A 24,102-nucleotide genomic window follows, 5' to 3' on the forward strand; every position below is an offset into this window, starting at 1 on the left:
GTGTGTTACCTGAACACAACTGTTCTATCTTGGTGTAGGCGAGCTGTAGAGAGTCGTTGACCCAGGACAGCATCTCATGACGACTCAGGTTCTCCAGAGCCGAAGAGATGGAGAATACATTCACCGCCATCACCCTGCAACACACACACACGCAGGCAGGCACACACACACACACAGGCAGGCAGGCAGGCACACACACACACACAGGCAGGCACACACACACACACACACACGCAGGCACACACACACACGCAGGCAGGCACACACACACAGGCAGGCAGGCAGGCACACACACACACGCAGGCAGGCACACACGCAGGCACACACGCACACACACACACACACACACACACGCAGGCAGGCACACACACACACACACACACGCAGGCACACACACACACGCAGGCACACACGCACGCACACGCAGGCACAGAGTTTAAGATTATATTACATCATTAGTCATGAATGGTTAAAAACAATTATTTGAAGTTAAATCTCATGTTTACAAAAACAGTGTTCATGTTTGAGAACAAGGTTAAACATAATCGAATTACAAACACCTAAGGGCGCGCACACACACACACACACACACACACACACACACACACACACACTAGGCTCTTAGAGACACGAGAGAGCGACCGAGGGGTGGAGAGAGAGAGACAGAGGGGTGGAGAGAGAGAGAGAGGGGGACTTTTGCACACCAGTATCTCTACTTGCACATCACCATCTGCTCATCTATCACTCCAGTGTTAATCTGCTAAATTGTAATTACTTCGCTACTAAGGACTATTTATTGCCTTACCTCCTCACGCCATTTGCACACACTGTATATAGACTTGTTTTTATTTTTCTATTGTGTTATTGACTATACGCTTGTTTATCCCAGGTGTAACTCTGTGTTGTTGTTTGTGCCGCACTGCTTTGCTTTGTGTGAGAATTCTTGAGTCCAACAATGGCAGGACAGTTTACTATCTCATCTCATACAAGGTCTGAGGTCATCTGCCTTTGCCTAAAGAGCAGGAAACTGGACTTCACTAAAGACAATTGTAAATACAGACATTGTCATCCTGCAAGAAACATGGAATAGAGGAGATGGACCCACTGGTTGCCCTCTAGGTTACAGAGAGCTGGTAGTCCCATCCACCACACTACCAGGTGGGTGGTATAGAGGAGATGGACCCACTGGTTGTCCTCTAGGTTACAGAGAGCTGGTAGTCCCATCCACCACACTACCAGGTGGGTGGTATAGAGGAGACAGACCCACTGGTTGTCCTCTAGGTTACAGAGAGCTGGTAGTCCCATCCACCACACTACCAGGTGGGTGGTATAGAGGAGACGGACCCACTGGTTGCCCTCTAGGTTACAGAGAGCTGGTAGTCCCATCCACCACACTACCAGGTGGGTGGTATAGAGGAGATGGACCCACTGGTTGTCCTCTAGGTTACAGAGAGCTGGTAGTCCCATCCACCACACTACCAGGTGGGTGGTATAGAGGAGACGGACCCACTGGTTGTCCTCTAGGTTACAGAGAGCTGGTAGTCCCATCCACCACACTACCAGGTGGTATAGAGGAGACAGACCCACTGGTTGCCCTCTAGGTTACAGAGAGCTGGTAGTCCCATCCACCACACTACCAGGTGGGTGGTATAGAGGAGATGGACCCACTGGTTGCCCTCTAGGTTACAGAGAGCTGGTAGTCCCATCCACCACACTACCAGGTGGGTGGTATAGAGGAGATGGACCCACTGGTTGTCCTCTAGGTTACAGAGAGCTGGTAGTCCCATCCACCACACTACCAGGTGGGTGGTATAGAGGAGACAGACCCACTGGTTGTCCTCTAGGTTACAGAGAGCTGGTAGTCCCATCCACCACACTACCAGGTGGGTGGTATAGAGGAGACGGACCCACTGGTTGCCCTCTAGGTTACAGAGAGCTGGTAGTCCCATCCACCACACTACCAGGTGGGTGGTATAGAGGAGATGGACCCACTGGTTGTCCTCTAGGTTACAGAGAGCTGGTAGTCCCATCCACCACACTACCAGGTGGGTGGTATAGAGGAGACGGACCCACTGGTTGTCCTCTAGGTTACAGAGAGCTGGTAGTCCCATCCACCACACTACCAGGTGGTATAGAGGAGACAGACCCACTGGTTGCCCTCTAGGTTACAGAGAGCTGGTAGTCCCATCCACCACACTACCAGGTGGGTGGTATAGAGGAGATGGACCCACTGGTTGTCCTCTAGGTTACAGAGAGCTGGTAGTCCCATCCACCACACTACCAGGTGGGTGGTATAGAGGAGATGGACCCACTGGTTGCCCTCTAGGTTACAGAGAGCTGGTAGTCCCATCCACCACACTACTAGGTGGGTGGTATAGAGGAGATGGACCCACTGGTTGTCCTCTAGGTTACAGAGATGTGGTAGTCCCATCCACCACACTACCAGGTGTGAAACAGGGAAGGGACTCAGGGGGTATGCTAATTTGGTATAGAGCAGACCTAACCCACTCTATTAAATTAATAAAAACAGGAACATTTGACATCTGGCTAGAAATGAATAAGTAAATGGGTCCATACCTCTATAACGTAGGTAGACGAGGTCCATGCCTCTATAACGGAGGTAGACGAGGTCCATACCTCTACAACGTAGGTAGACGAGGTCCATGCCTCTATAACGGAGGTAGATGAGGTCCATGCCTCTATAACGGAGGTAGATGAGGTCCATACCTCTATAACGGAGGTAGATGAGGTCCATACCTCTATAACGGAGGTAGATGAGGTCCATGATGTTGGCTTTCGCCGACTGGTCGAGCAACTCGGGCTCCGGTACACACTACCAAGTAGGCGATATTTTTCTGATGTTGCCATACCGGAGTTACACAGTATTGTTGAAACGCACATCCATGAGCTACTAGCTATGGGCGTCACTGCCATTAGCTTCACGACTGACATTTGGACAATTAGATTAACAACAATGACAAATGGTTTGATGAAGAATGAAAAAAGCTAAGAAAGAAATCAAGAAACCTATCCAACCAAAAACATAGAGACCCAGAAAACCTGAGTCTACGCTTTCACTATGGTGAATCACTAAAACAATACAGAAATACACTACAGAAAAAGAAGGAACAGCACATCAGAAATCAGCTCAATGTAATTGAAGAATCCATAGACTCTAACCTTTTACAGCTGTACCAGCAAAAGCCTCCTGACTTTCTGTATTACCATCTGGTATAGCAACTGCACCGCCCTCGACCGGAAGGCCCTACAGAGGGTGGTGCGGACGGCCCAGCGCATCACTGGGGGTGAGCTTCCAGCTATCCAGGACATACATGCCAGGTGTCTGAGAAAGGCCCGAAGAAATGCCAAAGACTCCAGCTACCCGAGACATGGACTGTTCTCCATGCTTCCGTCTGGCAGGTGGTACCGGTGCATCAAGGCTCAACAGACTCCAAAACAGCTTCTATCCCCTGGCCATAATACTGTAACATGAGTTACCAAAAAAGCATAACGTGAAAATGAAATGAAACGTTGCCCCTAAAAGAAATGAAATAATGAATAATTGAAAATAATGTTTTGAGGTATATACTGGGCCAAGACTACACTAACACACTATTTGTGAAGATAGTTACCTATTATGCAGTAAGTCTTTAAGGTTGCAGGTAAGGGGGCGGTGTGGGGCGTGTCCAAGCCACAGGGGCCTTCTTCAATCGACGGCAAGTCCATGGTGGGGGAAGGCATGTTTTTGATGTATGCTAAGAGGGATTTTAGGCCTCTTTAGTTTCCCAAACCAATGTTTTGGTGGTAATATAGTTGAATAGTTGAGAGCCATCCTCTTCACTTGGACCTTTATATTTTGTGTTGGATTATTGACTTTCATCCGGATTCCTTCGGCGTTTCCTTTTTGTTGGCTTCTTTGATAATTTTCTGGGGGGGATAACAAATATTTTCTTTGGACTTGGACTTCCATTCACGGACATAAAGGCTCAACCAGAGGTTCTAATAGGACTAAGGTTTCCTAATTGAGATGCTAACTCTGACAGGACTATTCATTTGTTGATGATTAATTGAAATATTACTTTGTCGTTTATGCTAAGCCCCATATGATACTTCCTATCAATACACCATTGCACTGAACAAGTTTCGCAATTCTTATTTCTGACAAGGTTGTGTGGTATATGCAGGTTTGTTAACCTCACTAGGGTAGGGGGCACTATTTTCACCTCCGGATGAAAAGCATGCCCAAAGTAAACTGCCTTCTACTCAGGCCCAGAAGCTAGGATATGCATATAATTAGTAGATTTGGATAGAAAACACTCCAAAGTTTCTAAAACTGTTAAAATAATGTCTGTGAGTATAACAGAACTGAAATGGCAGGCGAAAACCTGAGGAAAATCCATCCAGGAAGTGTTATGATTTTGAAATGTCTGTTTTTCCAATGAAAGCCTATCCACCATTTAAAGGGATAGGACCCAGATTCCATTCCCTATGGCTTCCACTAGTTGTGAACAGTCTTTAGACATTGTTTCAAGCTTTTATTCTGAAAAATGAGGGAGAATGACAACTTTGAGAGAGTGGATATTGGGATGTCCCCAGAGCTGTTTCCTGCGTGTGACCTAGAGCACGCCTTTCTTGTTTTTCTTTTATATTGACGACGCTATTGTCTGGTTGAAATATTATCGACTATTTAGGCTATAAACAACCTGAGGATTGATTATAAACATTGTTTGACATGTTAATACTAACTTTACCGGTACTATTTGGAATTTTCGTCTGCCTGTTGTGACCACATTTGAGCCATTGGATTACTGAACAAAACACGCCAACAAAATGGAGGTTTTTGGATATAAAGAGGGACTTTATTGAACAAAATAAACATTTATTGTGTAACTGGGAGTCTTGTGAGTGCAACCATATGAAGATCAAAGGTAAGTGATCATTTTTATTCCTATTTCTGACTTTCGTGACTAATCTACTTGGCTGGTAACTAACTGTATGTAATGTTTTGTGTGCTGAGCGCTGTCCTCAGATAATCACATGGTTTGCTTTCGCCGTAAAGCCTTTTTGAAATCTGACACGGCGGCTGGATTAACAACAAGTTAAGCTTTATTTTGATGTATTACACTTGTGATTTCATGAAAAGTTAAATATTTATAGTAACATTTTGCTACGTTACAGCCTTAATAAAAAAAATAAAAAAAGGTATTTAGAAATCTTTGCACATTTATAAACAAAAACGAACAGAAATAACTTATTTACATAAGTATTCAGACCCTTTGTTATGAGACTCGAAATTGAGCTCAGGTGCATCCTGTTTCCATTGATCATCCTTGAGATGTTTCTACAACTTGATTGGATTCCACCTGTGGTAAATTCAATTGATTGGACATGATTTGGAAAGGCACACACCTGTCTATATTAGGTCTCACAGTTGACAGTGCATGTCAGAGCAAAAACCAAGCCATAAGGTCAAAGGAATTGTCAGTAGAGCTCTGAGACAGCATTGTGTCGAGTCACAGATCTGGGGAAGGGTACCTAAAAATTTCTGCAGCATTGAAGGTCCCCAAGAACACAATGGCCTCCATCATTCTTAAATGGACGAAGTTTGGAAAAACCAAGACTCTTCCTAGAGCTGGTCACCTGGCCAAACTGAGCAATCGGGGGAGAAGGGCCTTGGTCAGGGAGGTGACCAAGAACCCAATGGTCACTCTGACAGAGCTCCAGAGTTCCTCTGTGGACATGGGAGAACCTTCCAGAAGGACAACCATCTCTGCAGCACTCCACCAATCACACCCTTACGGTAAAGTAGCCAGACGGAAGCCACTCCTCAGAAAAAGGCACATGACAGCCTGCTTGGAGTTTGCAAAAAGGCATCTAAAGGACTTTCAGACTTAGGAAACAAGAATATCTGGTCTGATGAAACCAAGATTAAAATCTTGGGCCTGAATGCCAAACGTCACGTCTGGAGGAAACCTGGCACCATCCAAATGGTGAAGCACGGTGGTGGCAGCATCATACTGTGGGGACATTTTTCAGCGGCAGGGACTGGGAGACTAGTCAAGATGGAGGGAAAGATGAATGGAGCAAAGTACAGAGAGATCCTTGATGAAAACCTGCTCCAGAGCACTCAGGACCTCAGACTGGGGCGAAGGTTCACCTTCCAACAGGACAACGACCCTAAGCACACAGCCAAGACAACGCATGAGTGGCTTTGGGACAAGTCTTTGAATGTCCTTGAGTAGCCTAGCCAGAGCCTGGAGTTCAACATCTCTGGAGAGACCTGAAAATAGCTGTGCAGCGACACTCCTCGTCCAATCTGACAGAGCTTGAGAGGATCTGCAGAGAAGAATGGGAGAAACTCCCCAAATACAGGTGTGCCAAGCTTGTAGCGTCATACCCAAGAAGACTTGAGGCTGTAATCGCTGGCAAAGGTGCTCTAACAAAGTACTGAGTAAAGGGTCTGAATACTAATGTAAATTTGATATTTTTGCAAAAGAAAAAATACAAAATTGTCTTAAAACCTGTTTTTTATTTGTCATTATAGGGTACTGTGTGTAGATTGATGAAAAAAAAAGACTATTTAATACATTTTAGAATAAGGATGTAATGTAACAAAATGTGGAAAAAGTCAAGGGGTCTGAATACTTTCCAAATGCACTGTATGTACATGAAGGCAGGGTAAAGTGACTAGGCATCAGAATAGATAATAATAATAGGTATTTGAGATATGTACATGAAGGCAGGGTAAAGTGACTAGGCATCAGGATAGATAATAATAATAATAATAATAATAAGGTATTTGAGGTAGATATGTATATGAAGGCAGGGTAAAGTGAGACTAGGCATCAGGATAGATAATAATAAGGTATTTGAGGTAGATATGTACATGAAGGCAGGGTACAGTGACTAGGTATCAGGATAGATAATAATAAGGTATTTAAGGTAGATATGTACATGAAGGCAGGGTAAAGTGACTAGGTATCAGGATAGGTAATAATAAGGTATTTGAGGTAGATATTTGAGGTAGATATGTACATTCGGGCTCCCGAGTGGTCAAAGGCACTGCATCTCAGTGCTATAGGTGTCACAACAGACCCTGGTTTGATTCCAGACTAAAACGCAACCCGGCCGAGATTGGGAGTCCCATAGGGCGGAGTACAACTGGCCCAGCGTCGTCCGGGTTAGGGTTTGGCTAGGGTAGACCATCATTGTAAATAAGAAATTGTTCTTAACTGACTTGCCTAGTTAAATAAAGGTTCGATTTTATTCACGAAAAATGACTGTCGTTGCTCCAACGTGTACCTAACCATAAACATCAATGTCTTTCTTAAAATCAATACACAAGTATATATTTTTAAACCTGCATATTTAGTTAATATTGCCTGTTAACATGAATTTCTTTTAACTAGGGAAAATGTGTCACTTCTCTTGCAAACAGAGTCAGGGTATATGCAGCAGTTTGGGCCGCCTGGCTCGTTGTGAACTGTGAAGACTATTTCTTCCTGACAAAGACAGCAGACTTCGCCAAACGGGGGATTATTTAACAAAAGCGCATTTGCGAAAAAAGCACAATCGTTGCACGACTGTACCTAACCATAAACATCAATGCCTTTCTTAAAATCAATACACAGAAGTATATATTTTTAAACGTGCATATTTAGCTAAAAGAAATCCAGGTTATCAGGCAATATTAACCAGGTGAAATTGTGTCACTTCTCTTCCGTTCATTGCACGCAGAGTCAGGGTATTTGCAACAGTTTGGGCCGCCTGGCTTGTTGCGAAATAATTTGCCAGAATTTTACGTAATAATGACAACATTGAAGGTTGTGCAATGTAACAGGACTATTTCGACCTATGGATGCCACCCGCTAGATAAAATACGTAACGGTTCCGTATTTCACAGAAAAAATAAACGTTATGTTTTCAAGATGATAGTTTCCGGATTCGACCATATCAATGACCTAAGGCCCGTATTTCTGTGTGTTTATTATATTATAATTAAGTCTATGATTTGATAGAGCAGTCTGACTGAGCGATGGTAGGCACCAGCAGGCTCGTAAGCATTCATTCAAAACAGCACTTTCGTGCGTTTTGCCAGCAGCCCTTCGCAATTCTTCAAGCATTGCGCTGTTTATGACTTCAAGCCTGTCAACTCCCGAGATTAGGCTGGTGTAACCGATGTGAAATGGCTAGCTAGTTAGCGGGGTGCGCGCTAATAGCGTTTCAAACGTCACTCGCTCTGAGACTTGGAGTAGTTGTTCCCCTTCCTCTACATGGGTAACGCTGCTTCGAGGGTGGCTGTTGTCGATGTGTTCCTGGTTCGAGCCCAGGTAGGAGCGAGGAGAGGGACGGAAGCTATACTGTTACACTGGCAATACTAAAGTGCCTATAAGAACATCCAATAGTCAAAGGTATATGAAATACAAATCGTATAGAGAGAAATAGTCCTATAATTCCTATAATAACTACAACCTAAAACTTCTTACCTGGGAATATTGAAGACTCATGTTAAAAGGAACCACAAGCTTTCAGATGTTCTCATGTTCTGAGCAAGGAACTTAAACCTTAGCTTTTTTACATGGCACATATTGCACTTTTACTTTCTTCTCCAACACTTTGTTTTTGCATTATTTAAAACAAATTGAACATGTTTCATTATTTATTTGAGGCTAAATTGATAGTATTTATGTATTATATTAAGTTACAATAAGTGCTCATTCAGTATTGTTGTAATTGTCATTATTACAAATATATATATATATTTTTATTCTAATTATTAAATTGTTTATATATATATATATATTTCTTTTTTTGTATATTTTTTTATTTATTTGTATTTATTTATTTGTTTTTTTATGTTTTATTTTTGTTATTTTTAAAATCGGCTGATTAAATCGGTATCAGTTTTTTTGGTCCTCCAATAATCGGTATCGACGTTGAAAAATCATAATCGGTCGACCTCTAGTGGCGGTACTCTGCTCCAGTGAGCTCCTGCCCAAGTCAAGCACTGAATGTAGTTCACTACTCCCCACCACTGGCCTTTACAACTTGCCTAAAGACGTCCGCATGCTTCCCTGCCAAAACAGTTCGGAAGAGTTCGTACATATATTATGACAACATTTTGTGACGTTTTTGTTCGTTTTGGACTTCAGTAAGGTTTTTTTTTTTCCCGGCCATTCGGGCACACAAGACGTTTTCTCGAAGCAAGCCGAGGTCGGTAGCCGAGGGGTCGGTGGTAGCCGAGGGGTCGTTGGTAGCCGAGGGGTCGTTGGTAGCCGAGGGGTTGGTAGCCGAGGTCGTCGGTAGCCGAGGTCGTCGGTAGCCGAGGTCGTCGGTAGCCGAGGGGTCGGTAGCCGAGGGGTCTACGCCCCTTCGTCAGTGATTGGTCAACAGTAGGGATTCTTCAATAAAGTCTGTTATCATTCAACGAGAGACGACTTGTTTTTTAATGATTGAGCAGCAAACATCAGTTAGATGTAAAATTGCGTAACTAAGATCTCCTCGGGCAAAAACGCCAAAATTAGTTGGCTGCCAAAATGTACAGGTCTCCCCATAATATTTAAATTGATGAAGTGTGATCATAATGTTAACGATCCATCATCGATGTCCTTCCTGATAACAATGCCCCCCATCCTGATGATTTGAGTTGCTGAACCATATTTGCACTTGACTGTGTTTATGGATGAGAAAGCGAACTTGCCATTTCCAAAAAGTTTAGCAGGGATTCTGCTTTGCGATCTATTGCCTAGGACAGGGCTCTCCAACCCCTGATTGTGTAGAGCTACCCTATCCTGTAGGTTTTCACTCCAACCCTAATCTAGTGTACCTGATTAAATAATTAGCTGGTTGATAAACTGAATCAGGTTAGTTATAACCGGGGTTGGAGTGAAAACCTACAGGAAGGTAGCTCACCAGGAACAGGGTTGGAGAGCTCTGACCTAGGACATCAACAGCCAGCCAGGGTTTCATTAAATAAGCTATAGGCAATGATTTTTACTGACCTTTTAGGCCAAATTGAACTGATGCATTTGGTGATGTTCAACGTCAATTCACTGCAGGGCCGGCGTTATGGCCTGGCCCTACCGTACCTCCTTGCCCGTCCAAATAAAATATATAAATATTGATAATTTATTTGACAGAGACGCGCACCAACTGAAAGACGCATTAAGTCTCAGTTAAAGCGTACAAGCGAGCAAAACATCTCCTCTCTGTCTCAGTATGTGTAGACCATGTATCTGATGCTGTCTGGACAGTGAAACAGCACCTCTCTGTCACAGTATGTGTAGACCATGTATCTGATGCTGTCTGGACAGTGAAACAGCACCTCTCTGTCTCAGTATGTGTAGACCATGTATCTGATGCTGTCTGGACAGTGAAACAGCACCTCTCTGTCTCAGTATGTGTAGACCATGTATCTGATGCTGTCTGGACAGTGAAACAGCACCTCTCTGTCTCAGTATGTGTAGACTATGTATCTGATGCTGTCTGGACAAAAGGAGTATGGCATTGCATACTATTTCAGATACAGAGCATTCGAGAAGTATTCAGACTCCTTGACTTTTGTTACAGCCTTATTGTAAAAAAAAAAAATTATCCTCAACAATCTACACACAATACCACATAATGACTAAGCAAAAACATTTTTTTTTACATTTTTGACAAATGTATAAAAAAAAAAAAAACTCAAACATACATTTACATAACTATTCAGACCCTTTACTCGGTACTTTATTGAAGCACCTTTGTCAGCGATTACAGCCTCGAATCTACTTGGGTATGACGGTACAAGCTTGGCACACATGTTTTGGGGAGTTTCTCCCATTATTCTCTGCAGATCCTCTCAAGCTCTGTCAGGTTGAATGCAATAGGTTGCAATAAATTAGACGAGGTACGATCACGAATATCCTACCAATGGGACATCAAAAACTGTTTCACGGAATCGTGGCTGAATGACGACATGGATATTCCGCTAGTGGGATATACGCTGCACCGGCAAGATAAAACAGCACACTCTGGTAAGACAAGGAGGGGGGGCGGTCTGTGCATATTTGTAAACAACAGATGGTGCACGAAATCTAAGGAAGTCTCTAGATTTTGCTCGCCTGAAGTAGAGAATCTTATGATAAACTGCAGACCACACTATTTGCCAAGAGAGATTTCATCAATACTTTTCGTGGCTGTTTATTTACCACCACAGACAGATGCTGGCACTAAGACTGCACTCAGTCAGCTGTATAAGGAAATAAGCAAACAGGAAACCGCTCACCCAGAGGCGGCGCTCCTAGTGGCCGGAGACTTTAATGCAGTGAAACTTAAATCATTTCTACCTAATTACTATTAACATGTTAAATGTGCAACCAGAGGGAAAAAACTTCCAGATCACCTGTACTCCACACAGAGACGCGTACAAAGCTCTCCCTCGCCCTCCATTTGGTAAATCCGACCACAACTCTATCCTCCTGATTCCTGTTTACAAGGAAAAATTAAAGCAGGAAGCACCAGTGAATCGGTCTATAAAAAAAGTGGTCAGATGAAGCAGATGCTAAGCTACAGGACTGTTTTGCTCAGACTGGAACATGTTCCGGGATTCCTCCAATGGCATTGAGGAGTACACCACATCAGTCATTGGCTTCATCAATAAGTGCATCGAGGACATCGTCCCCACAGTGACTGTACGTACATACCCCAACCAGAAGCCATGGATTACAGGCAACATCTGCACTAAGCTAAAGGGTAGAGGTGCCGGTTTCAAGGTGCGAGACTCTAACCCGGAAGCTTATAAGAAATCCCGCTATGCCCTCCGACAAACCATCAAACAGGCAATGCATCAATACAGGACGAAGATTGAATCGTTCTACATCGGCTCCGATGCTCGTCTTGTGTGGCAGGGCTTGCAAACTATTACAGATTACAAAGGGAAGCACAGCCGCGAGCTGCCCAGTGACACGAGCCAATCAGATGAGATGAATCACTTCTATGCTCGCTTCAAGGCAAGCAACACCGAGGCATGCATGAGAGCATCAGCTGTTCTGGACGACTGTCTGATCACGCTCTCCGTGCAGACGTGAGTAAAACCTTTAAACAGGTCAACATACACAAGGCTGCGGGGCCAGACGGATTACCAGGACGTGTGCTCCAGGCATGCGCTGACCAACTGGCAGGTGTCTTCACTGACATTTTCAACATGTCCCTGATTGAGTCTGTAATACCAACATGTTTCAAGCAGACCACCATAGTCCATGTGCCAGAGAACACTAAGGCAACCTGCCTAAATGACTACAGACCTGTAGCACTCACGTCTGTAGCCTTGAAGTGCTTTGAAAGGCTGGTAATGGCTCACATCAACACCATTATCCCAGAAACCCTAGACCCACTCCAATTTGCATACTGCCCCAACAGATCCACAGATGATCCAATCTCTATTGCACTCCACACTGCCCTTTCCCACCTGGACAAAAGGAACACCTACCTGAGAATGCTATTCATTGACTACAGCTCAGCGTTCAACACCATAGTATCCTCAAAGCTCATCACTAAGCTAAGGATCCTGGGACTAAACACCTCCCTCTGCAACTGGATCCTGGACTTCCTGACGGGTCACCACCAGGTGGTAAGGGTAGGTAACAACACATCCGCCACACTGATCCTCAACACTGGAGCCCCTCAGGGGTGCGTGCCCCAGTCCCCTCCTGTACTCCCTGTTCACCCATGACTGCGTGGCCAGGCACGACTCCAACACCATCATTAAGTTTGCAGACAACACAACAGTGGTAGGCCTGATCACCGACAACGATGAGACAGCCTATAGGGAGGAGGTCAGAGACCTGGCCGGGTGGTGCCAGAATAACAACCTATCCCTCAACGTAACCAAGACTAAGGAGATGACTGTGGACTTCAGGAAAAGGAGGAATGAGCAAGCCCCCATTCTCATCGACGAGGCTGTAGTGGAGCAGGTTGAGAGCTTCAAGTTCCTTGGTGTCCACATCACCAACAAACTAGAATGGTCCAAACACACCAAGACAGTCGTGAAGAGGGCACGACAAAACCTATTCCCCCTTAGGAGACTGAAAAGATTTGGCATGGGTCCTCAGATCCTCAAAAGGTTCTACAGCTGTAACATCGAGAGCATCCTGACTGGTTGCATCACTGCCTGGTATGGCAACTGATCGGCCTCCGACCGCAAGGCACTACAGAGGGTAGTGTATAAGACCCAGTACATCACTGGGGCTAAGCTGCCTGCCATCCAGGACCTCTATACCAGGCGGTGTCAGAGGAAGGCCCTAAAAATTGTCAAAGACCCCAGCCACCCCAGTCATAGACTGTTCACTCTACTACTGCATGGCAAGTGGTACTGGAGTGCCAAGTCTAGGACAAAAAGGCTTCAACAGTTTTTACCCCCAAGCCATAAGACCCCTGAACAGGTAATCAAATGGCTACACAGGCTATCTGCATTGTGTGCCCCCCCAACCCCTTTTTTACGCTGCTGCTACTCTCTGTTTATCATATATGCATAGTCACTTTAACTATACATTCATGTATAGGGGCAGCAGAGTAGCCTAGTGGTTAGAGCGTTGGATTAGTAACCGAAAGGCTGCAAGATCGAATCCCTGAGCTGACAAGGTAATAATCTGTCGTTCTGCCCCTGAACAAGGCAGTTAACCCACTGTTCCTATGCCGTCATTTAAAATAAGAATTTGTTCTTGACTGACTTGCCTAGTTAAATTAAAGTAAAATAAATAATGTACATACCACCTCAATTAGCCCGACTAACCGGTGCCCCGCACATTGGCTACCCAGACTATCTGCATTGTCCCGCCAACCCCTCTTTTACGCTACTGCTACTCTGTTCATCATATATGCATAGTCACTTTAACCATATTTACATGTACATACTACCTCAATCAGCCTGACTAACCGGTCCCTGTATATAGCCTCTCTACTGTATATAGCCTCTCTACTGTATATAGCCTCGCTACTGTTATTTTTCACTGTCTTTTTTACTGTTGTTTTCATTTCTTTTCTTATCTATTGTTCATTATAGTCATTTTTTTTTACTTCAAAATTGCACTATTGGTTAGAGCCTGTAAGTAAGCATTTCACTGTAAGGTTGTATTTGGCACGTGACAAATAAACTTTGATTTGATGGAGGAATTTAGTAACGTACTGGAAGATAAAAAGACAGACAACACGACTGTCAAAAAGAAGGAAGGCACCTGGGCCATTTTATACGACAGATTTAATGGATCGACACGGATTAAAGAGAAGAGGGACCCAAATCGGATAAAGGCGTGCTGGGATTTTTTTTTTAAGCCAAAAAGGATGTGGCAGAGGAGAGGCGGGGGCTATTTCAGACCGGAGGGGGGCCTCCGTCCAAGGGAACTGATCCCCAGCAGTTTGCCCCTCTCCTTAACCCCAATGATGACGACGGACAACTCGACCCACCAATATTTAGTAAGCATAAATAACTGGTAAATATCAATGACTATAATGCACGTTTAAACTAACGTTAATGCTACTTCACTACAATGTTACCGTTATCAGGTCCGTTACAGCATGTTACATAACATCCTCATTAACACCAAGGCTGCTCATATCGTAAACCCCAATTCAATTGTTGTACAAAATGGGCAAGTAAATAGCCAAATAAAGAGTTAATTTTCTTTAATTGATTTTCTTTCCTAAAGTTGAACTGACACCCTGTGCTGTGGAGAAGCAGCAGTGCCTGGATCTTGCACCAGCAACAGCAGACAGGCTAAGCAAACGCCCCAGAACTGACATGAACCAAGCTCAGATTGATGTTTGGGAGCTGGGGAGAGACAAAAATCTACTGCAGATTGAGGTCCTGAATTTACAAAAAGAGCTACAGCAAATTCAGAAACAGAAACACCTTCAGGGAAACAAATGCCCACTGTGTAAAGAATACTGATCTTTTTATTTATTAAAACAATGCTTTCCCAAGCAGTTTGGTGTCCTCTAGTCTTGTCCTCACTCTTGTGTTCTGGTGCTTCCAGTTCCACCCTGTATGGTATTGAGAATAACAAAGTCTTAACAATACATTTGAATACAGATAGCCTAATTAGGAATTGTATGTGTCGATCAAAATATAATATTGCTTTTTACATGTTACCAATGTTACATTATACACACCTTAGGCTGCAAAATGGTTCTCAATCAAGGTTCTCCTCACAGCATTCCCATTGGCAGCACGGTCCTCCTCGGCCTCAGGTAGGTCCACTCAGCCTCCTCAGGTAGGTCCTCCTCAGGTAGGTCCTCCTCAGGTAGGTCCTCCTCAGCCTCCTCAGGTAGGTCCTCCTCAGGTAGGTCCTCCTCAGGTAGGTCCTCCTCAGTCTCCTCAGGTAGGTCCTCCTCAGGTACGTCCTCCTCAGGTAGGTCCTCCTCAGGTAGGTCCTCCTCAGCCTCCTCAGGTAGGTCCTCCTCAGCCTCCTCAGGTAGGTCCTCTTCAGGGAGGTCCTCTTCAGGTAGATTGTCTCCCTGTCTCTTGCCAAAGTTATACAGAACCACCACTGCAATAATGATTGTCAGTGTAGTGTCCATCTTCGTGCAGAACCCCTCCTTTAGGCATGGGAATTTTTTTTCCACACTCCAAAAACTCTCTCTATGAGACCTCCTGCCAGGATATGAGGTGTTGTATTCTCTCTCTATGAGACCTCCTGCCAGGATATGAGGTGTTGTATTCTCTCTCTATGAGACCTCCTGCCAGGATATGAGAGGTGTTGTATTCTCTCTCTATGAGACCTCCTGCCAGGATATGAGGTGTTGTATTCTCTCTCTATGAGACCTCCTGCCAGGATATGAGGTGTTGTATTCTCTCTCTATGAGACCTCCTGCCAGGATATGAGGTGTTGTATTCTCTCTCTATGAGACCTCCTGCCAGGATATGAGGTGTTGTATTCTCTCTATGAGACCTCCTGCCAGGATATGAGGTGTTGTATTCTCTCTCTATGAGACCTCCTGCCAGGATATGAGAGGTGTTGTATTCTCTCTCTATGAGACCTCCTGCCAGGATATGAGAGGTGTTGTATTCTCTCTCTATGAGTCCTCCTGCCAGGATATGAGAGGTGTTGTATTCTCTCTCTATGAGACCTCCTGCCAGGATATGAGGTGTTGTATTCTCTCTATGAGACCTCCTGCCAGGATATGAGAGGTGTTGTATTCTCTCTCTATGAGACCTCCTGCCAGGATATGAGAGGTGTTGTATTCTCTCTCTATGAGACCTCCTGCCAGGATATGAGAGGTGTTGTATTCTCTCTCTATGAGACCTCCTGCCAGGATATGAGGTGTTGTATTCTCTCTCTATGAGACCTCCTGCCAGGATATGAGGTGTTGTATTCTCTCTCTATGAGACCTCCTGCCAGGATATGAGGTGTTGTATTCTCTCTCTATGAGACCTCCTGCCAGGATATGAGAGGTGTTGTATTCTCTCTCTTCAGGTGTCTGGGGGTTTAAAAGAGGAGTCATAAAATATGCCTGTTGTGAATGTGTCAACAGTCTATTGCCCCTAGTACACCTGGGAATCTAGCTTTCCTGTAAAATCTAGCTGCTGTTTCCTCTGTAGGACTGAACCTGATGTACTGATTCTTCAGACCGGGCAATAGCACTGGACACTGACTACAATCCTGTAGACGGGTTGACTTGTGGAGTCCAGAATGGTCCCCATCCACCATCTGGGTCCATCCAGTTACATAGAACCGTAGAACCACCAGGAGCTGAAGAAGTGGGGGTACAGCTGAGATCCTTTCACTCCCACGCTTGGTCCAACCTTTCTTTCCAGTTGCATTACAGAGTCCTTGGAGAAGCGGCATCTCCTTGAAAACCCATCATTATCATAAAACGCAACAGGATTCAACCGGTCTCTAATTGTTCTCTGAGGAACTCGTTTTGATCTCTCCACAGTAGATATGCTGCCATTTGATCAGTTAAACCACCTCAAGTGGCAGTTTAGAATTAATCTCTAATCTAAAACAAAATTGTATTCATTGAGCAACAGGCTTAAAATTAATCTAGGTTTAAAGTGAAAACTAAACTTAGATTAGAGGAAGGATTTAATTTAACTAGGATTAATTTAAAACTAAATTTAAAATTTGGTGCAAAAAGATGAGATAAACCTTGATTTAACCCAGTTTAAGAGTTATTCCATGTTGGTGCAACCCACCCTGAGGTAAATAGTTTCCTCCGTTGCAAAACTACTGAATCCTAGGAGTTGATTCATAGCGGAAATGAGTCTTGACATCCAGAAATGGGAGTCGACGGGAATCGATTTTTTTGGAGTCGACTCCCCACCACTACCTGTGGGAAAACAACCTGTGGTTACCTAGGTTACCCAATCAGTTCACAGCAACAAAAAAACATTACCCTTTTCAAATGCAATTTTCTTGTTGTCTGCTTGTTTTAGACCAACATTACAAACAAATGGATGATACAGCTACAAGTCGTGAGTGGAGCTACAAATGGAGTCTACTAAACAAGGTAAATGTCTTAGCTGTGAATAAATGTTTTCCAAACACAAAGAAACGTGTAGCCTAGCCTACTTGGGGTGCGTTCGTAAATTCACTGTGGCTATTTGCTCAGATTTCAGAGCAGTCTCGTCTGAGTGTGCCAGAGCGCAGAATAACTGATGAATTTAAGTACGCTCCGTCGGTCAGGTTTTTAAAGCCACCAGGGCTCTATATTCCTATGTGGGAGCATTGTGCTCCGTCGGTCGGGTTTTTTAAAGCCACCAGGGCTCTATTTCCCTATGTGGGAGCATTGTGGTCCGTCGGTCGGGTTTTTTAAAGCCACCAGGGCTCTATTTCCCTACGTGGGAGCATTGTGATCCGTCGGTCGGGTTTTTTAAAGCCACCAGGGCTCTATTTCCCTATGTGGGAGCATTGTGGTCCGTCGGTCAGGTTTTTTAAAGCCACCAGGGCTCTATATTCCTACGTGGGAGCATTGTGGTCCGTCGGTCGGGTTTTTTAAAGCCACCAGGGCTCTATTTCCCTACGTGGGAGCATTGTGATCCGTCGGTCGGGTTTTTTAAAGCCACCAGGGCTCTATTTCCCTATGTGGGAGCATTGTGGTCCGTCGGTCAGGTTTTTTAAAGCCACCAGGGCTCTATATTCCTATGTGGGAGCATTGTGGTCCGTCGGTCGGGTTTTTTAAAGCCACCAGGGCTCTATTTCCCTATGTGGGAGCATTGTGATCCGTCGGTCGGGTTTTTTTAAAGCCACCAGGGCTCTATTTCCCTATGTGGGAGCATTGTGATCCGTCGGTCGGGTTTTTTAAAGCCACCAGGGCTCTATTTCCCTATGTGGGAGCATTGTGGTCCGTCGGTCGGGTTTTTTAAAGCCACCAGGGCTCTATTTCCCTATGTGGGAGCATTGTGATCCGTCGGTCGGGTTTTTTAAAGCCACCAGGGCTCTATTTCCCTATGTGGGAGCATTGTGATCCGTCGGTCGGGTTTTTTAAAGCCACCAGGGCTCTATTTCCCTATGTGGGAGCATTGTGATCCGTCGGTCGGGTTTTTTAAAGCCACCAGGGCTCTATTTCCCTATGTGGGAGCATTGTGGTCCGTCGGTCGTTTTTTTTTAAAGCCACCAGGGCTCTATTTCCCTATGTGGGAGCATTGTGGTCCGTCGGTCAGGTTTTTTGACCTGGTTACATGTAATGGTGACTAACCCCATTCTGTACAAATGTGTGCAACTGCGGCATTCAAATAAGGCTGCAATGAAAACTTTTACTTTTTTTTTTATTTAACCTTTATTTAACTAGGCAAGTCAGTTAAGAACATATTCTTATTTACAATAACGGCCTACACCGGCCAAACCCGGACGACGGTGGGGAAATTATGCGCTGCCCAATCATGGTCGGTTGTGATACAGCCTGGATTCGAACAGGGTGTCTTTAGTGACGCCTCTAGCACTGAGATGCAGTGCCTTAGACCACTGAACCAGGGTCTGTAGTGACGCCTCCAGCACTGAGATGCAGTGCCTTAGACCACTGAACCAGGGTCTGTAGTGACGCCACCAGCACTGAGATGCAGTGCCTTAGACCACTGAACCAGGGTCTGTAGTGACGCCTCTAGCACTGAGATGCAGTGCCTTAGACCGCTGAACCAGGGTCTGTAGTGACGCCTCCAGCACTGAGAAGCAGTGCCTTAGACCACTGAACCAGGGTCTGTAGTGACGCCTCCAGCACTGAGATGCAGTGCCTTAGACCACTGAACCAGGGTCTGTAGTGACGCCTCCAGCACTGAGATGCAGTGCCTTAGACCGCTGAACCAGGGTCTGTAGTGACGCCTCCAGCCCTAAGATGCAGTGCCTTAGACTGCTGAACCAGGGTCTGTAGTGACGCCTCCAGCACTGAGATGCTGTGCCTTAGACAGCTGAACCAGGGTCTGTAGTGACGCCTCTAGCACTGAGATGCAGTACCTTAGACCGCTGAACCAGGGTCTGTAGTGACGCCTCTAGCACTGAGATGCAGTGCCTTAGACCGCTGAACCAGGGTCTGTAGTGACGCCTCCAGCACTGAGATGCAGTGCCTTAGACCGCTGAACCAGGGTCTGTAGTGACGCCTCCAGCCCTAAGATGCAGTGCCTTAGACCGCTGAACCAGGGTCTGTAGTGACGCCTCCAGCACTGAGATGCAGTGCCTTAGACTGCTGAACCAGGGTCTGTAGTGACGCCTCCAGCACTGAGATGCTGTGCCTTAGACAGCTGAACCAGGGTCTGTAGTGACGCCTCTAGCACTGAGATGCAGTGCCTTAGACCGCTGAACCAGGGTCTGTAGTGACGCCTCCAGCACTGAGATGCAGTGCCTTAGACAGCTGAACCAGGGTCTGTAGTGACGCCTCTAGCACTGAGATGCAGTACCTTAGACCACTGAACCAGGGTCTGTAGTGACGCCTCTAGCACTGAGATGCAGTGCCTTAGACTGCTGAACCAGGGTCTGTAGTGACGCCTCCAGCACTGAGATGCAGTGCCTTAGACCGCTGAACCAGGGTCTGTAGTGACGCCTCTAGCACTGAGATGCAGCACCTTAGACCGCTGAACCAGGGTCTGTAGTGACGCCTCTAGCACTGAGATGCAGTGCCTTAGGCCGCTGAACCAGAGTCTGTAGTGACTCCTCCAGCACTGAGATGCAGTGCCTTAGACCGCTGAACCAGGGTCTGTAGTGACGCCTCCAGCACTGAGATGCAGCGCCTTAGACCGCTGAACCAGGGTCTGTAGTGATGCCTCTAGCACTGAGATGCAGTGCCTTAGACCGCTGAACCAGGGTCTGTAGTGACGCCTCTAGCACTGAGATGCAGTGCCTTAGACCGCTGAACCAGGGTCTGTAGTGACGCCTCTAATACTGACCAGGGTCTGTAGTGACGCCTCCAGCACTGAGATGCAGTGCCTTAGACCGCTGAACCAGGGTCTGTAGTGACGCCTCTAGCACTGAGATGCAGTACCTTAGGCCGCTGAACCAGGGTCTGTAGTGACGCCTCTAGCACTGAGATGCAGTGCCTTAGACCGCTGAACCAGGGTCTGTAGTGACGCCTCCAGCACTGAGATGCAGTGCCTTAGACCGCTGAACCAGGGTCTGTAGTGACTCCTCTAGCACTGAGATGCAGTGCCTTAGACCGCTGAACCAGGGTCTGTAGTGACGCCTCTAATACTGACCAGGGTCTGTAGTGACGCCTCCAGCACTGAGATGCAGTGCCTTAGACCGCTGAACCAGGGTCTGTAGTGACGCCTCTAGCACTGAGATGCAGTACCTTAGGCCGCTGAACCAGGGTCTGTAGTGACGCCTCTAGCACTGAGATGCAGTGCCTTAGACCGCTGAACCAGGGTCTGTAGTGACGCCTCCAGCACTGAGATGCAGTGCCTTAGACCGCTGAACCAGGGTCTGTAGTGACTCCTCTAGCACTGAGATGCAGTGCCTTAGACCGCTGAACCAGGGTCTGTAGTGACACCTCTAGTACTGACCAGGGTCTGTAGTGACGCCTCCAGCACTGAGATGCAGTGCCTTAGACCGCTGAACCAGGGTCTGTAGTGACGCCTCTAGCACTGAGATGCAGTACCTTAGGCCGCTGAACCAGGGTCTGTAGTGACGCCTCTAGCACTGAGATGCAGTGCCTTAGACCGCTGAACCAGGGTCTGTAGTGACGCCTCCAGCACTGAGATGCAGTGCCTTAGACCGCTGAACCAGGGTCTGTAGTGACTCCTCCAGCACTGAGATGCAGTGCCTTAGACCGCTGAACCAGGGTCTGTAGTGACTCCTCCAGCACTGAGATGCAGTGCCTTAGACCGCTGAACCAGGGTCTGTAGTGACGCCTCTAGCACTGAGATGCAGTGCCTTAGACCGCTGAACCAGGGTCTGTAGTGACGCCTCCAGCACTGAGATGCAGTGCCTTAGACCGCTGAACCAGGGTCTGTAGTGACTCCTCCAGCACTGAGATGCAGTGCCTTAGACCGCTGAACCAGGGTCTGTAGTGACGCCTCTAGCACTGAGATGCAGTACCTTAGACCACTGAACCACTCGGGAGCCCTAACGGGACTGTAGCGACTGTGTTGACATCAAAATCAGGGGTGTGAACTACATTTCTATTCAAGCGTTGATTGACATAGTAATGGACCAATCATATTTGAGGAAAGTTAAAACATATATTTTTTTAAATGACCCCGCTGTTTCTATTCAAGCGTTGATTGACATGGTAATAGCCAGATAGTATCGGAGTAAAGTTGAAGAAAACTGACCCCTCTGAAGCTGTACGTTAAATTGTGACGTGTCATGATGTAACGTATAGCACCCATAATGCAACTCATTCTGTGTCGTACAGCCTCTCTCCACCAGGTGTAGAGCTTCTCTCACAGTTTAAAACAAGAAAGGGACAGGGTGGGGGGGTGCCTAGTCAATTGTACAACTGAATGCATTCATTTTTTGCATCATCACTGCCAGACATCATGACTCTCAAAAGCAGCGACAGCCGCTGTTATCTTCTGAACTTTAGAGCCGCCCTAAAAATCTGATTGAAATCTGATGCAAACCTTCAAATAGGCATGTAATGACACATTATATAAACTCTTTATAGTGCTTTATTTACATTTTAGAGGTGATAACGAAAAGACGTTTCCCCACACGGCTCATCTCCCCCTTTCACTATCACGCAATAGATCAAACACGACGGAGCTCATTGCCTTCTTGAATCATGCAGACGGGCATCATGAAGGTCTCGTCATAGATTTTGCTGGAAAGGGGAGAAATTGTGCTTTACAATGGTATTCATATTACAGTTGACCTGGAAGTATTACGTTTTTTTGGGCACTAAAATAAGGTCAATTGTACAGAACAGTGCAATGTACAAAAGTTTGTTAACTACCGTTACATTGAACAACACAGCAGCTGTTCGGCATGTTTTGTTATTTCTTTTACATTATTATTATTATTATATTATTATTATTATTTTTCCAACTAGGCAAGTCAGTTAAGAACATACTTATTTACAATGACGGCCTACCCTGGCCAAGCCCTAACCTAGACGACGCTAGGGACAATTTTACACCGCTCTATGGGACTCCGAATCACGGCAAGTTGTGATACAGCCTGGAATCGAACCAGAGTCTGTAGTGACCTCTCTAGCACTGAGATGCAGTGCCTTAGACCGCTGCGCCACTCGGGAGCCCCATCAAATCAAATTGTATTTTACACGCTGAATACAACAGGTGTAGATCTTACCGTGAAATGCTTACTTACAAGCCCAATGCTTTAAGAAGTTAAGAAGGAAAAAAAAGTGTTAAGTAAAAAATAGATAAGTAGACACCAGAAAATAAAAGTAACCAATAATTAAACAGCAGCAGTAAAATAACAATCAAGGCTATATACAGGTACCATACAGAGTCAATGTGCGAGGTCACCGTTAGTTGAGGTAGAGTTAAAGTGACTATGCATAAACATTAAACAGAGAGTAGCAGCAGGGTAACAGAGGGGTCTGGGTAGCCCAACAGGGGTGGATGTGAAAGAATGTTTAGCTTCTCCAAGCTGTGAGCGTGGTCGAGGGGAATTCCTTATCATTACATGATACCGACTCCACCCAGGAGTTTACAAATCAATTACCAGGGTTACAGCTTCCAAGCCCGTTCCATTATTAATTCTTATTTATATGTTACTGTCAGCTTGTTGACGGGGGGAAAAGTTGTTTTATATCACTTAACTAACTACTAGGTAAATAATAACATCGTAACGTTATCTATATAGATAAAGGAATGATTCATACTAGGACAACAGTCAAACACTATCTAGCTAGATAACCTTACAACCATAATAACGTGACTTCGTCAGTGGCTAGCTTAACTACTGAGTTACTGCGACAGGTTAGCTAAAGCTGATAGCCTACGTACTTACTAGTCGAGGGATATAGCTAACGTTAGCTAAACATAACGGTCGGTCTGGCCAACCGGTCCAGAAGCATTGAACTGTACTGTTATTTATATGATGCTGTCATTCTGAAAACGGTATAGTTTTCAGCCAACCCCCTCTGGGGGCCTCCGTTATAATCACACACATACGCACTCACTCACTCACTCACTGCGCCGCTAACGCTTTGACTGCGGTAGTACTCGAGGAGGAGTGTCTACCTGCATAGCAGTTAGCTAACTAGCTATTAAAACATAACTAGTTGTCATAAAGTCCGCTTCTAAATAGTTTACATCGTAGTGATACTAGTTAGTGACATTTACTGACTGTCTCGTGTGAAGAGCCTCTATTTGATCCGTTGTTTCCGAGCCTGTCCGGTCTGTGATAGCTGCGTTGCTACGGTCTGTTCACTGTGGTAACTGTTGACCAGCTCTGCTGCGTGCCCAACCGCGCCTGCGCGGCACCCCTGCGGTCCCAGTGGCGAGGTTTGACCTGCGTCACAGCGAAACTGCATCACCTCGGATCCCCTCAGGTGCCATGGTGGATCTATATCACTTGGGGTTTATTCATTCCGCCTAATTTGTTGCAAAACCTTTCTTAAACGAAGGAAAAACGGAACGAAACGAGGGACTTTGGGATAGTTCGAAATGTTACTGTTACTGTTTGTTATATATCCTGTTGCCTAGTAACTTTATCCCTACCTAGCCAC

General features: G+C 45.6%; 1 protein-coding gene across 2 annotated transcripts in view; it reads right to left on the minus strand.

Annotated features, from left to right (window-relative positions):
* The window catches only part of LOC115180837 (microtubule-associated protein RP/EB family member 3), a 57,840-nt gene extending 34,010 nt beyond the window's left edge, over positions 1-23,830 (minus strand). The window contains exons 1-2 of one of the 2 annotated variants that reach the window (XM_029742995.1): positions 23,721-23,830; positions 10-134 (exon numbers count right to left, since the gene is read on the minus strand). In XM_029742995.1, coding sequence (XP_029598855.1) covers positions 10-130 — 121 coding nt within the window. In that variant the 5' untranslated portion in view covers positions 131-134; positions 23,721-23,830. The remainder of the gene's footprint in view (positions 1-9; positions 135-23,720) is intronic. The other variant, XM_029742996.1, reaches the window with a different exon arrangement.
* Between the last annotated feature and the right edge of the window lie 272 nt (positions 23,831-24,102).

Source organism: Salmo trutta, unplaced genomic scaffold (assembly GCF_901001165.1).
Source record: "Salmo trutta unplaced genomic scaffold, fSalTru1.1, whole genome shotgun sequence".
Lineage (NCBI taxonomy): Eukaryota > Metazoa > Chordata > Actinopteri > Salmoniformes > Salmonidae > Salmo > Salmo trutta.